This window comes from Mus pahari, chromosome 14, assembly GCF_900095145.1.
Source record: "Mus pahari chromosome 14, PAHARI_EIJ_v1.1, whole genome shotgun sequence".
NCBI lineage: Eukaryota > Metazoa > Chordata > Mammalia > Rodentia > Muridae > Mus > Mus pahari.
Genome location: NC_034603.1, coordinates 75,976,376 through 75,992,259, shown reverse-complemented (window position 1 = coordinate 75,992,259; position 15,884 = coordinate 75,976,376). Strand labels below are relative to the sequence as shown.

The window sequence follows — 15,884 nt, the reverse complement described above, 5'->3', positions numbered from 1 at the left end:
GCCTCTGCCTCCCAAGTGCTGGGATTAAAGGTGTGTGCCACCACACCCAGCATTCTAGAAATTTTTACAATGTTTTATTTTCCATTTATAACCTAATAAAGTTGGACAACATGGGAATTCTATAGTCTTTTCCAATTGGAGCCCAATTGTTCGGAGAAAGATTTCTATCCAATTTGAGCTAAGACATGATGGAATGATCTAGTATCTCTTATATTTATAAGATGTAAACTTACTGTAATTTAAACATTGTATAAAAAGTCGGGCGTGGTGGCACAGGCCTTTAATCCCAGCACTTGGGAGGCAGGCAGATTTATGAGGTCGAGGCCAGCCTGGTCTACAGAGTGAGTTCCAGGACAGCCAGGGCTATACAGAGAAACCCTGTCTCGAAAAACCAAAAAAAAATTGTATAAAAATATATTTTAATCCTTTAGGAGTTGATTGATGACTTTTCTTTTGTTATATTTTCAGTTTTTTTTTTTTTAAGATTTATTTATTGTTATACACTGTAAGTACACTGTAGCTGACTTCAGACACACCAGAAGAGGGCATCAGATCTCATTATGGGTGGTGGTGAGCCACCATGTGGCTGCTGGGATTTGAACTCTGGACCTTTGGAAGAGCAGTCAGTGCTCTTACCCACTGAGCCATCTCGCCAGCCCCACATCTTCAGTTTTTATCATAATATCCTGCTCATATATTTAGTACTTATTAAATGCTTCACTTATATATGAAGTAACCTGGTCATATTTGTGATACAGAAATTTGCAAAGAACCTAGAGATTCAGACACCATTGAGACACCCAATAAAAGATGTATCTGCATTTTCTTTTTCCTTTAATAGAGGTGCAATCACTGTATTGCACAACTTTGTCATATAACCTCTATTTTGTTATTCATTTCTCTGCAAGGTTAATATGGGATTATCTTAAAACAAGGTTACTTGGGAGGGCATCGCTATATAATTCCCTTTAGAGTGATCTAAGATGAAATTATCTACATCAGGAAAAAATGCTGCATAACAAGGTCTTAGCTCTTTTGCCCAATAGCATTCAAATAGCAGAGATGTAATTTTTCAAAATTGTTAATCTTCTTGATATCATTGTCTTCATATGTGTGTGTTGTGTGCAAACATGTGCACATGTGTGCATGGTGTGTGTTATGTGCATGTGTACATATATATGTTTTATGTGTATATGGATGTCTGTGGGTTGCCTGATTATTTGGAAAGGTATACATGTACAGAAGTGGGAATTAGAGGACAACTTGTGGGAGTTAGTTCTCTCCTTCCACAGTGTGGGTTCTGTGGATCATACACAGGTTGTTAGCCAGTCCTTACCTGTTGAGCCATCTCACTGATCTAAGAGCCTAATTGTTATTAAACTAAGTACTATCTGCTTATTATGTTTTAATTCAACATAATCTCACAACCTGTATCATTTATAAGATCACTGTTTTTAGAATAGTTAAAGTAAAAGCAAAACCTACCCTGTTTTCACACTAATAGGTAGGTAGGTAGGTAGGGTGCGTAGGTAGATAGATAGATAGATAGATAGATAGATAGATAGATAGATAGATAGATAGATGATGATGGATAAAGAAAGATCGATAAATGGTCTTTAGTGGGGACTCTGAGAAAGTTAAATACCTGATCCTCTTTGTGAAACCTCATTGTATATTTTCCTCTAAAGTTTTCAAGTCCAAGATTTAGAACTAATATCTAAAAGTCTATTGTTCTGACTCTTGTGTTAAGTGTATCTTCTCTTTACAAGTGTTACTATAAAGTGTAGATTTAAAACACACATAGTAATTGGAAAGGAGACACTGAACAGAGAATACCACTGAAAAATCCAGCTACCTAGGAAAACGTTTTTTCCAGGTGTGGCACAGAAGCCACTGCAGTTATGATACTAGGAGATCAGGCTACATCATAAGCTGGCAGAAGAGTCCAACAACAGTCAAACTGAAGCTGATGCTGACATTCACATGCAAATTTCAAGAGTGAAGGTGCTTGCACCAAAGAACCTGAAAACCCTCTAGGCCAGGGAACATGAGGAAGCTTCCCATTCAGGGAAAGGAGGCCTAGAGCCTACTGTGTGACACTGTAAAAGAGAAACATCATTTGCAATGGGAATGTTAGGATGTTAGAGATTTCAGTAAGAAGGGTCTTGTGCCAAGGACATGGAGCTGGATCAAGAGAGATCATGTGTGTTGTAGGCAAGAGAACTGGTGGAGCAGTGCTATCCATGGCTATTGGAGGCCAGAATGTGCTATCATGTGCCATGGATTTCAGACATAGAGCTGGAGGGTTTGGTTTGCCTTAATAGATTTCTGTCATGTTTGTTTTGTTTTGTTTGATTTTGTTATTCTCCATTCTTCTTCTTTGGAATGGGAAAATATACTCTATGCAATGAAGATTGGAAGTATATGACGTAAGTTTTTCTTTTATAGGGTCCCCCATTAAGAGACCACCTTGAGCATTAAACTTTGAAATATAAGCTTTTGTTTATTTTTAATACATTTTATCTTTAGTCACGTGTATGTGTCTATGGGTATGCGTGTGTGAATGGAAGTGACTGCAGAGGCCAGAGCTCCCTGGAATAGGAGTTACAAGCAGTTGAAAGCCACCTAATGTGTGTGCTGGGAACCAAACATGTGTCCTCTGCCAGGTTAGTGCATACTCAAGCACTGGACCATCTCTCCAGGCCCACAACTTTTGGTTTTAAACATTGTTACATCTGTTATGATGTTGGAGATTCTTATAAGTGAGCTGAATACATTTTGTATTATTTGAGAGAGCAATTAGTCTTTGAGGCCAAGACTAATTGATGGAAGCTTAGGGTTAAATAGTGATGGGACAGGAGTTAACCTGAGAAGGGGAAGATTCAAGATGATCAGTCATCATTGCCAGCATCACTGGATTTAAATTACCAAGAAGACTATCTTGGTACATCTTTGAGGAAAACGTCACAGAGATATTAAAATGAGGAGAAACAGCCCACCTTGAATGAATGAGGGTGACGCCATCTCCTAGGTTAAGTTTCTGGACCAAATATGAAGAGGAAAAGAAGGAAGACAAATGTGCAGTGACACTCTAGCTCATGACTCTGTGGCCTCAGACGTGTGCCATCATATCTTCTGCCATGACTACAAACTGACAAAATAAATCATCCTTCCATTTGGTTGCTTCTATACAGTAGTTTGCCACATCAGTTACAAAGTACCCAATATGACACCTTACAACAGAAAATTAATAACTTCATACAGTACAATGTCAGTCTCCTGGTTTGAGTAACTGTATTATGCACAAATAAGATGTTAAGAGAACCTTGATGAAAGGTATTTATATTATTTTCTGAGCTTTACAGTAAGTAAAAGCAAGTTGTCTTTTAAAATGTCAAGTCACAGGTTTAACTTTAAAATAAGTGAGGTTTCATAAACAATTACTGTTTGACAGTGTCGCAGTTAGTTTTAAGGTCATAGACTCCAGATTTACCCTGTGAAAGTCTTAGGTAACACCTAAGATCTAATGTCTTTCAAATGCTGCACATAAAGACTGTTCTCCCTTAAACACCACTATTACCATAGGCTTCCTTTGATGCCTTGCTCTTACTCTAATGTAGAATTTTCTTATGCATTATATAGTTTTCTAATTCCTTCATATCGAATTTTCACAAGAATATGAAAAGCTCCCATTAATCAATGACAAAGTTATTTATCTTTTGTGATCTTTCTCAGAGCTGAAGAAACTATACAGTTAATGCTGCTAAAATATATGTTGACTCATCTATTAATAAATTGTTACCAAAAGTAAATATCTGAAGGAAGGTTAACATCACCCATTTATGACTTCTCTCTATACTGTTAAACTTCAAACACAATGTGGAATGGACCATTAGTTGTCATTTACACATGGAACTTATGATCACTTCTTGTTTGCAAGAAGTCTCTAATGGATGTATTTCCTTCACTTCACTTTAATAAAGTAGCTGGGGTTGAAAAACACCTTAATCCTTATCGTGTAAAATTATAATTTTGAGAAATATAGGCCTAAACTACAATCCTTAAAATCTCATTTAGAAGTCTGCTAAAATTCCCATTCAAAAATATGAAAACCAGTAATATATCCAGCTGTCACAAATCAGGTTCAAACATACTGATACTTTATGAGATATTTTCCATGACCCTGGGTGTTTCTGTGGAGTGTTCTGAGGATGTCTATTGATCTGTTAAAATTATGCAGTAGAAACAAATGTATTTTCTTTGCCAAGAAAATACCATAGATGAATATTAAACATACTTCTGCAAGCCAAAATTCACATCTGTACACACTTAAGCTCCAGCTCTTCCTTTTTTTAAACAGTAATTTGTAATACCTTTCTGAAACACACAGAAATGTTATACGATATTCTACACCTGGGTGAGCTACTAATTATAAATACAGTGCTACAGGCTATGCAGTCACAACAATCAGTAGTCTTAACTGTAGATATGTATATCATATGTGTAAATGTTAATAAGTCTTTTTTGGCATTTTATATATATATATATATATATATATATATATATATATATGTATTCAAAGTACTGCAATACTGCAAAGATTTTTTAAAAAAATAATATAAAGTTCAAAGCACACTCTAGTGCTGTAAGCAACCAATTAAGAGAAAACTTCCTAAAGAGAAGTTTAACTTAAGAGACAGGAACTTCCTACAATTCTGGAACTCAAATACTTTGAAGAATTCTCATCCAACAAAGCAATATTGAAAATTATTTAGAAGAATTAATTCACTGAGAGTGCCAAATATCACAAGAATGCTTTTAAAATGCTAATTTTTAAGAGTGGGAAATTAGTACATTTGGTTAGATGATAGAGAAGAAAATATGCTGAGTTTTATTTCTAAAATGTGATTTACAAACCTTTACAAGTAACCAAAATGAATACAATATAATTGAATAGAATATGCAATTAAAATTTTTTATAACATTTTCATTTTTCAAATTGTAATTTTTCAAAATACTTAAATCAATACTTAAAGACTAATCTGTACCTTAAATACAGGGGTTTAAAAGTATAACTTTTTTTATTTTCTTTTTTTTGTATAATGTTTTTGTTTGCGTGTATGTTTGTTTGTATGTATGTTGTTGAATCCGGGGTTCTCTGTAAAGCCCTGGTCATTCTGAAACTCACTCTGTAGACCAAGCTGGCCTGGAACTCAGAGATCTGTCTTCCCCTGTCTCCCAAGTGCTGGGATTGAAGGCATGCACCACCACTGTCTGGCTTAATGTTTTCATTTTTAATAATAGCATGTTTATTAGTCACTTTATGCATTGCAAAAATAAAATACCTGACCAAAACAGGGTAAAGAAGGAGGGTTTATGTCAGTTCACATTTCAGAGCTGTAGGCAATCATATTAAGCAGTGGGTGGGGATGAGGTGGAAGCTGAGAGCAGTGTATCACACTTGTGTTCATCATACATTCTTTTTATTCAGTTCAGGACTGCAACCTACAAAATGATACTGCCCACATTTAGGGTGTCTACCCACTTCAATTAACAATCTAGAAATCTTTCAGACATGCCCAGAAATTTGTCACCAAGGGCTCCTAAATCTCACCAATTTGATGTCATCAAAGTGACATGCAGTGACTTAGAAAACATATTTCAATAAATTGGAAAATAAAGAAGGAATAGATCAGCTGGGCAGTGATGATGCATGCCTTTAATCCCAGAACGTGGGAGGCAGAGGCAGGTGGATTTCTGAGTTTGAGGTCAGCCTGGTCTACAGGGAGAGTTCCATTTCAGCCAGAGCTATATTATAGTGTCTCAAAAACAAAAAGAAGAAGGAGCAGATAAACGTCTAGATACATATGGCCTATCAAAATTAAGCCTAAAGGATATGGAGATCTGTAGCAAGTGGAGCAATAATAGAAGTTTTCCAACTATAACCAGGCCAGGCCAAGATGGGTTCACTGCTGAATTCTACCAGATCTTAGAAATGCTCACACAGAAAAATCATTAAAGAAAGGCACTAGTGTTAGCAAATTCGTTTTATGATATCTGTACTATTCTGATACACAAACGGGATAAAAACATGGCAAAGAAGAAAATATTAGGACAATCTCCTAGATTAGCATCGATACAAAAATTCTGAATACTTGAAAAATTGGCTAAGATGTGGCTCAGCGGTTACAAGTACATATTACTCTTACAGAGAACCTGAGAGGTTCAGGTCCAATCATATATGTCTGATGGCTCATAATCACCTGTAACTCAAGCTTTTCGAATTAGCACTTGTAACTTCTGCATACCTGTACTCACATGTGCATATCCACATCCACACATATACTTTAAAAAATCTTTAAGAAGTAGAAAAATACTTGCAAACCTAATTCCACTACATATCAAAAAGATCAATCACCATATCCAAATAGCTTTCATTCCTGGGATGAAAGGATGTTTCAATATATGCAAATCAATAAATACAATGCATCATATTAATAAACTGAAGGACTGAATCACATGATCATCTGAATAGATTCATAAAATGCCTTTATATATACAGAAGAAACAGAAATAGAAAAAAACTCAACATCGTAGAGATTGTAAATGAAAAAGCAATAGCCAACATTATACTAAATATACAAAACTTCTAAGCATTTCCTTTCAAATCAAGACTAAGACTTACATGTTTATTTTTCCACTGTTATTCAATATAGCCTTTGAAGTGTTAGCTAGAGAAATACAAGAGAAAAAAATAAATCATAAATAGAAAATAAAAAATTTGTTAATTTCTAGATAAGACATAAATGACCCTGAAGATTCCATTAGAATACATAGAACTGATAAACTTTCAGTAATGTAGGACTAAAAAAGACATTAGCATACAAAAAGTAGTTGACGAGAAAAGAATAAGGAAAACAATATAGTCACAATACCTAAAAAATACATAAGAATAAAGATAACCAAGAAAACAAAAGATGCCTATAATGAAAATTTTAAAACACTGAAAAGAGTAATTGAAGAATATTCTAGAAGATCAAAAGGCCTCCTATGGGGAGACAATGACCCAGCTAGATATCTTAAGCCACTAAGTAAAATCTCCATTGCCAGAAATGGGTTATATATTACTGAGTCTTTGTTCAACTGGGTATTAAAGACACCCCAACACGCACACACACACACACACACACACACACACACACACACACACACACACGACAGAACAAGCTATTGTAAAGGCTCCATGACCTGACAGAAAGAAAAATGGAAAAATTGAGTTGGTGCCTAATTAGAAGTTTCACTCCCCAGTGACTAGGACTCATGGCTTGGATAATACCAAAGGAGAAATGTAATGATCAGTCTCACCAAGTTACAAACCCTATGCTCTATGACAGAGACTGCCCTGCAAGATATACTAGTGCAACAGTAGCACAAATGTTATGGGAATAAGTGGGCACTTTTCTGGCTGGTTTTAAGGCCACTACACAAGATGGTATCCATACATGAAACTACTAAAGTATTCTAGAACACAGGACTAAAGAGTTCATGGGCCTAGGAGAAAAATCTACTATTATTCTGCTAAATGAACAAAGTGATAATGTGACTCCTAATGACATACTTCTACACTCATAGAACAAAGTATCACTCAATCCACCTCAGAGAAGCTTCTCACAGTAGATGGTAATTAACTAGACCTCCACAACTAGACAGTGGCAGAGAGTGAGAAACTTTGAAGTGCTCAGCAGTCTTTATCAAACTCTTCCCCCAAAAGGCTCAAGGACCTACATGGAAAAGAAACAGATAGACTGTAAGCACAGCAATTGGTGGAATACTTCAAAAAATCATTGTCTTTGGGACACAACAGAACTGATATACATATAAATTCAGAGAGTGTTACAGCATACACAAGACTTTAACAAGTTTAAACCAGAAAAATCCCAGCTCAGAGGAGTAGAAGTAGACAAGTCTCCACTCTTAACAAAGAAGCTCTTTGTAATCCATACCTGCTGGGAAAGGGAGAAATGAGTTTTCTCTAACACAGTGTTTCTGGGTATCACAGTCCAAGGTCAGTCCTCATGGTCAGGTATAGCTGGCCAACACAAAATGGATTCCATCTTTTTGGTGGTGGTAGTGGTGTATGTGTGTACTTTTTTTCTTTTTCCTTTTTTTTTTTTGTGAAAGAGAAAAAAAAGAAAGAACATGATGCTGGATGGGTTGGGGTGTAGGAAAGATCTGCGAGAAGTTGAGAAAAAAAGATTATGATCAAATTTATTGTATGAAATTTTTTAAATAAAAAAGTCCTCCAATGTTAATGGATTGGAAGTAATATTCAGTGAGCTTTGAATTTTGGTTTCTTTAAAAATCACAGAAATATAAAGAATACCCACAGCAGCTGACAATGATTGGCCTCATGCTCTATCAGAAGCATGGTTTTGCTATCTGCAACTGTGTGATATTTGGATTTCTGGGACCTTTTAAGAGGGTATATAAATGCTAGTGGTGTGGTTGGCGGTCATTCAAGGGGGTTGGTTGAGGTAGTCATGGTCAAAGAATAAACAAAAAGAAAAAAATAGATTCAAGAATTTCTGTCTTCCTCTCTATCCTTCCTTCTTGCCTACCTAGTGATAGGTGATGAAACTAGGGGTGGGGATAAGATTAGGGAAAAGAACTTACAAAGTAGCAAAGACCTGCTACAAGTGGTGCCTAAGCATTGGGCTCAATAAAGAAAAAAAATGAAATATTTGATTTCAAATGCCACATAGAAAATGACAGGGACAAAGAAATGGATTTTTTTTTTTTTTTTTTTTTTTTTTGGACACCAGCAAAAAGTTAATTGTAGCTGCTACCACTAGGATATCTTTTCCTCCCAGAGGGGATTTTCTGGGTGGTGGTGTTGTTTTCTTTTTCTTTTTCCTATATTGTTTCAAAAATATTTGGAAGAATGGCCAGGCAGTTGGAAAAATTGTGAGTGACAATGTAGGGGCTTGAGAAACAAACAAACAAACAAACAAGCAAACAAAAAAGGGAAAAACAAAGGGGTCACTCTATTTTTTTTGAAAGGTTGCAGTTTGTGGTATAACTGGAGAGGTTGTAGGTGGAGGTGGAAGCACTTGGAAGCAAGGAGCACTGAAAAACAGAGAGCAAAAAAGCTTAGTCCTGGTGACTGAGTGAGAGAATGAGGGTTTCCCACAGGAGGAAAATTGTAAAGAAACTGTGCTGGAGGGCAATCAGATCAGAGAAAATGTATGGTTTTGCTGTGAAAAAGTGGGAGGACAATCTGATGAAACAGCCTGTTATGAGAGAAAGAGCTAATATCAAACTAACCTCACCACCAGAGTGGGAGGAGTAGCAGCCCAGCCGGGGTTATGAGATCACCACCAGATTTTGCAGTAGTTGTACATCAAATGCTTGCTAATAGTGTGGAACAAGGTCATGATGAGATAAGATAGCGTCCTACAGAAATGATTGATATAAGGCATTTTAAAGAGGTCAGAATTTCATACGGGATGCACTTGCCTTATGTGAAAAAAAATTCTAAATAACTGGGCAACTCAAAATAGAATTATTTCCCAAGACTTGAAGGGATTAGTAACAGCTGTACTAGAGGCTAGTTTGCAGTTGCAATAATTAACATGGTGAAGGAAAGAAGCCAGAGATATTGAAGAGCAAAATAGAGTAAGGGGAATGAATATAGTAAAAGATCAGTTGCTGGGTGAAAGGTGGCACTATGATATACAAGAACAGATTCAGTTTGATGACACTGCTATAGAACAATGCCACTTAGTGGCTTTAAGAGCTTGGGACAAAGTTGAAGAGCCTAAGAAAACATCCACCTTGTTTATAAAGATTATACAAGGCTTTGGAGAAGCCACTGATTTATTTTTTTTTTTTTTTAACAAAGATTAGTCTCAGCTATAAGAAAGCTATATCAGACCCTGATGCAATACATGGGTTAATAGTGACCTTGGTATTTGAAAATGTGAACACTGAATGTAAAAAGGTTATTAAAGGTACTAACAGTGCCTTGCTACACCCACTCCAGCAGTGACTCGCATTACAGGTTTGGAAACCTGGAAGCAGTCCGGAGGCAAAAAGTTTCAAGGAAACTCAGCCTCTTGGAACCTTGCATTCTAATAGCTAGGAATGCCCCAGATTTGTCCCTGCAATATTGTGGAGGGTCTTGCATGCTTTCTTACAGTATTTTACTGGAAGTTACTTTCATATTCAAGTATTTACGAAGGCCTAGGAAATAGGGGGGTTGTGGTATTACATTATTCATAAGGAGGTCGGTCTGCTAGAGCAAACCCCCCTAAAACAGGTTTTTTCACTAGGTCCAAAGGACTAGCATAATCAAGGATTCACTGGGAACCACTGGTGGTTGGGGGTTAACAATTGACATATGGCTTCCTCCTTAAGCTGCCTGGTCCCCCTGGTCTTAAGATGTATACAATCCTTTGTTTTGTGTCACTGTAATTCTTGTGGATGTGTCCCGCCTGGCTTCTCTTGTTTGTTCTGTATTAAAAGTTTGATGCTTGATTTAGAAAAATACATTCAGATTCTACACGCTCTCTCATGTTGGTCTGTTTGTCAATCCACCGAATCCTTGCCCGTCTGCCACTAGAGACCCGTTCCACGCAGATAGGAGACCCCAAAAAAGAGGTAGTCTGTGGCAGTGCCTATGTATGAATGGATAAGGGATAAGAGCAATATTGGTTCTGAAGTGTTCCATGCTAATATAATATAGGTCAAGCTGTAGCTAGAGGTCTCCTATATCAAAATGCCAGGTGCTTCAATTGCAGGAAATACAATCATTTGCAAAGAGTCTGCGCCCACATCAAAAGCCTCAGATCTGAAAATGCCGACTGTGTAAACTATGAGAAATAAAGTATTTTGTGCAGGGAAAGTGAAGAAGCTATTTCTAGGAGCAACGGTTTTCCTAAATCTCAAACAGAAAGAATGCCTTGGCTTTCTGGGGTGTGTACGCAATTCAGCAAAGGATACCCTGATTTTAGGAATAAAGACTCAAAAAGAGCTATTCAAGGTAATTTCTTACTATCAGGAAATAGCACTGGGGTCTTGGCTTGGGGTTTCACAGCAAAAATTATGAGCCAATTCAGTGAAGGAGTAACATGCAACAAAGAGGAAAAAAAAAAAACAGAGATAGATTAATAGTGATACCTTAACTTTAAATTTTCTGAATGTTAATGAGAAAGGAACAACAGCAGCAGAAAGACTTTGTGTTATAGAAATAAACCTGTGGAATTAAATCAACCTATATACTATAAGGATGTGTTAATGTCAGAATGGAAGCCAGTGCAAGTTTTGTATTGGGAATAAGTATTTATTTATATATCCACAAAAAATAAAAAGCTGTGGATACCACTGAAACAGATAAAGATTAGAAGTGAGCAGGAGAAGGCTCCTGAAAACCTTGGTCACTAACCTAGAAAATGTTTATTTCATTGTAAATGTCTCTTTTTTTTTCAATTTTTTATTATATATTTTCTTCATTTACATTTCAAATGCTATCCCGAAAGTCCCCTATACCCTCCCCCTGCCCTGCTCCCACTTCTTGGCCCTGGCATTGTTCCCCTGTACTGGGGCATATAAAGTTTGCAAGACCAAGGGGCCTCTCTTCCCAAAGATGGCCAATTAGGCCATCTTCTGCTACATATGCAGCTAGAGACATGAGCTCTGGGGGTACTGGTTAGTTCATATTGTTGTCCCACCTATAGGGTTATAGACCCCTTCAACTCCTTGGGTACTTTCTCTAGCTCCTCCACTGGGGGCCCTGTGTTCCATCCAATAGATGACTGTGAGCATCCACTTCTGTATTTTCCAGGCACTGGCCTAGCCTCACACAAGAGAGCTATATCAGGGTCCTTTCCACAAAATCTTGCTGGCATATGCAATAGAGTCTGCGTTTGGTGGCTGATTATGGGATGGGTCTCTTTCTAATTTCCTGCTAAACACAGCACAATTAATGGCTTAAAACAGAAGGTAGGGGGAAAGAAATGACAGATTTGAGAATTCTGGAATTTTGGTTTCTTTAAAACACACAGAAATATTATAAGAATGTGCTTTTGCTTTATTTCCAGGTGTAGGGAAGTGGGTTTCTTTGGACTCTGCAGCAGCTGACTATGATTTGTCTCATGCTCTAGCAGAAGCATGGTTGTGGCAGCTGAAGATAGTTTCTGCAATTGTGTGATGTTTGGAATTCTGAGAACTTTTTAGAGTGTATATAAATGCTAGAGCCACAATAGGTGTGATCAGTAGTTGTTGTTCAATCATGGGGTTGGTTGAGGTTTGCTAGTAGTTATGGTCAAAGACGAAACAACAGGAAAAAACAATTAGATTCACTGATTCATTCTCTCTCTCTCTCTCTCTCTCTCTCTCTCTCTCTCTCTCTCTCTCTGTCTGTCTCCCTCTCTCTCTCCTATCTCTCCCTTTCTCTATCTAGTGATAGGGGGTGTAAGATGAATGGATGGAAAGAGAAGAACCCACAAAGAAGCAAAGACCAGCTACAGTAATATAGTAAAAATGACTGTATCATCACAAGAAATATATTTTGCACATTTACGTCTTTTATATTTCAGCTTGTTCTACCATATACATAGATGATCTTGTTATATATTAAAACAAACTAAACCCAAAAAGATAGTAGTTATTTATGCTCATTATCAAATCAATAATTGCTTAAAAGTGGAAGCAAACCAAGTATCCATCAACAGATATAAAGATAAACAAAACGTGATATATCTACATAATGAATTTTGACACAGGCTATGACACTCCAGTATCAGATGAAATACATCAGTCACAAAATGGTATGTACTGAATGATTCCTTTGTACCAGAAACCTAGAGAAGTCAAATACACAGAAAGACAGAGCAGTGGTTAGCAAGGGCTGGGGAGAATTAATGGTGAATTATTGTTTGAAAGATACTATTTTGGTTTTGTGAGATTAAGTGTTCTGGAGATGAAAATGGGACAGCTGCACAACTAAAGTATACTTAATGCTGTGGTAGTATATAATACAAATTTATAAATGCTATATTTTGTCATATATTTAAATCCAATTTAATATCAATTAATGTAATGAAAGTAAATACAAAAAATAAGAAAAGGTAGAAAAAAAGAAATGGTATTATGCAAATATTTTCCCAAAAGGCATGAAACTCTAGCAAAACTTTGTTTAGGGCAATGGTACTTTGTAAAATTTTAAGTAATGGGTAAATACAATTAGCTTACAATGTATCATTTCTAGAAAATTCTGCTCAATTCCTCCAGTTCACTCTTGATTTTGAGACACCATCCTAGATGTTTCCAAGGCAATTCAGTCCAACAAAATTACACGATGATCTTAATTTCAGTTAAATGCAATGATGGTTGTTTCTAATACTAAGCCTTCCCTCCCACTAAAATTAATCTTTTTAATGGGAAGGGCTGTGTTCGTATCACCAGTGTCTAAATTTAGCTTATTATGAGAATTAGGGTATTTTAAAAATCACCTCAGACATAGAGGTATCTCTCTGTTTCTCATTCTTACCACATTTCCTTTGGGGACGGATGGTCCTGTGTCCTTCAGCGGTCTCATACTGTCTGCCTGCTTGGTTGGTGGGGCATTACACTTCTTTCCTTTTATTCTTGTTAGTTCCAGGGCCTGTCTTTCCGTGGGAGTGGGGAGGTCTAAGGTTAGACTCTACTAGGATCACAGAGATGATGACAACACCATAAGCCTCCAGGGCAGGCAGAGCCAAGGTGCCTTTCTTTGATGCGCCTCTACCCTGACAAGTGACACTACTGAGAAACCCCTCATCTCTCAGGGAGGGGCGAGGACAGACAATGACATCACAATCACTTTGCTTGTTTTCAGATAATAGCTGGCAAGACCATAGAGCTTAGCAGCCAGCACATTCTTTTCCCCATGATTTTGATCTCCTAGGAGTGGAAAGATCAGAAACAGGCAGAAGCTATCCCAGGGCTGGGACAGGGAACAATATGAACAGATAGTGACTCCTAAATATTCCTGTTCAGCTTACAAAATACGTATACATTTGGAAAGACAGAAAAATCACACAAAGTGTCATCCAACCATACCCTTCCACATGTTCATGTGTGTGAGCCTTTTTGTAGGTTACTTCTCTATGTCTTACTCTGCAGTGCCTATCACGATGATTTTCAAAATACACCTAGAATCTCACCACCTTCTGCTACAGTCTGGTCTCCCCCAATGACATTTCTCACCTGCATGACCAAAATAGCTTCTTCCTATATTGTTCTCAGATAGCTAGGTTTTCCCTTCAAGGAGAAACATTCTTATGTCTCCCTTTACTCAGAGTTAAATCCAAATGCTTGCCTCCCACGGAGAACTGATCAGTGCTCTGGAGCTCTCTGTGCATCTCATCCCAGTTACTCCTCTCCACTCACACACCACACTTGCTCCAAGCTGCTCCTTGGCCATACAAGTTCTGCCTTTCGCCTTGGGGGCTCTTCAGTGATTTTAGTGATCTGTTTATCCAGAAACTGACATGGCCCATAACAACAACTTCTCAATGAATTGAAATGTGAGTGTGCTTTTCAAATGGTCCTGTTCCTATGACTTCAGAGTTTTTAATCTTCTTTATCACTACATTAGACCACAAAATTATCTAAGTCACCTATATAAATATAAATCATAGCATACAGTCAAGAGTTCCTGTTAGGCTCAACTCTGACATGATATCTGCTTTGCCCTAATTAACCAAGGCTGTATACAACATAGGTGTCAAATGTGCAGAGTGAGTGTTTGTGTGTGTGTGTGTGTGTGTGTGTGTGTGTGTGTATGTGTGTGATGTATGTTGTCTTTCATCTCCTTACTCCTTTCTGACTCTCCTACAGCCTCCTCCCTCTTCCAATGATAGCTTCCTTTTGCTTTTTGGCACCATGCAAGGTAACAGGCCCATGCTTTCTTAGCTGTGGTCCTAAAGCCCAGTTTTTTTGTCAGTAGCTTAGGAGAACTATACAGGAAAATTCTATACTTCCATAAAAGGAAATTACTAGCTACAAAACAGTGCCAATGGGAGGCAGCAACCTTTAATGCAGGGAGGGAATCAATACATTGGGATGAGAGAGACATACCAAGAAACTAGGTGCTTAAGTGATCTTTTACAATACTATTTCCTGCCCCTGTCTGGTTCCTCCCCTACAACAGTCACCTAATAACTCCAGACTGTTACACGAAAGAGAAATAAAATCTAGTGTCCAGTTTAATAACTGTAATTTAATGAGGTTTTTTTTCCACAAAACTTGGTCTCATTCTAATACAGAGGGAACAGTAAATTTTTTTATTTGAACTTATTAATAAAGTGACATACTATTTCTGATATCAAACAATGTTTGCATTCCTGAATAGAAAGCTATGTGATTGTGGCATACAATGTTATAAAAATGTAAATAAATTTCATCCATTGAATTAAAAAAGTTCACAATTAAGATTATGTCTAGAGATATAAGTTTTTTTTCAAAAACAATTTTTTATTAGATATTTTCTTCATTTACATTTCAAATACTATCTCCAAAGTTCCCTATACCCTCCCCCCACCCTGCTCCCCAACCCACCCACTCCCGCTTCCTGTCCCTATGCAATATTATCCAAGGAAGGTCCTAGTCAAAGAGATGAGTAGTCTTCAGGTCCATTGCATAAGAGTAAAAAGACATTCGTTTTGAGTGCTAACTAACCTTAAACATTCACAAACATAAAAACCTTGTGTGCATGAGCCACAAATGCTTATTTCTGTTATTTTTTTTATTATTATTATTATTATTTTCTTTATTTACATTTCAAATGCTATCCCGAAAGATTCCCATACCCCTCCCCCCACCTCTGTTCCCCTACCCACCCA

General features: G+C 37.1%; 1 protein-coding gene across 3 annotated transcripts in view; it reads right to left on the bottom strand.

Moving 5' to 3' along the window:
• The window catches only part of Cep112 (centrosomal protein 112), a 412,705-nt gene that overhangs the window by 152,473 nt on the left and 244,348 nt on the right, over positions 1-15,884 (bottom strand). Inside the window, exon 1 of one of the 3 annotated variants that reach the window (XM_021212057.1) lies at positions 13,550-13,817. The exons of 1 other annotated variant lie outside the window; for it this stretch is intronic. In XM_021212057.1, the coding sequence (XP_021067716.1) occupies positions 13,550-13,597 (48 nt within the window). In that variant the 5' untranslated portion in view covers positions 13,598-13,817. Of the gene's footprint in view, positions 1-13,549; positions 13,818-15,884 lie in introns of those variants that run through there. One more of the 3 variants, XM_021212058.1, reaches the window with a different exon arrangement.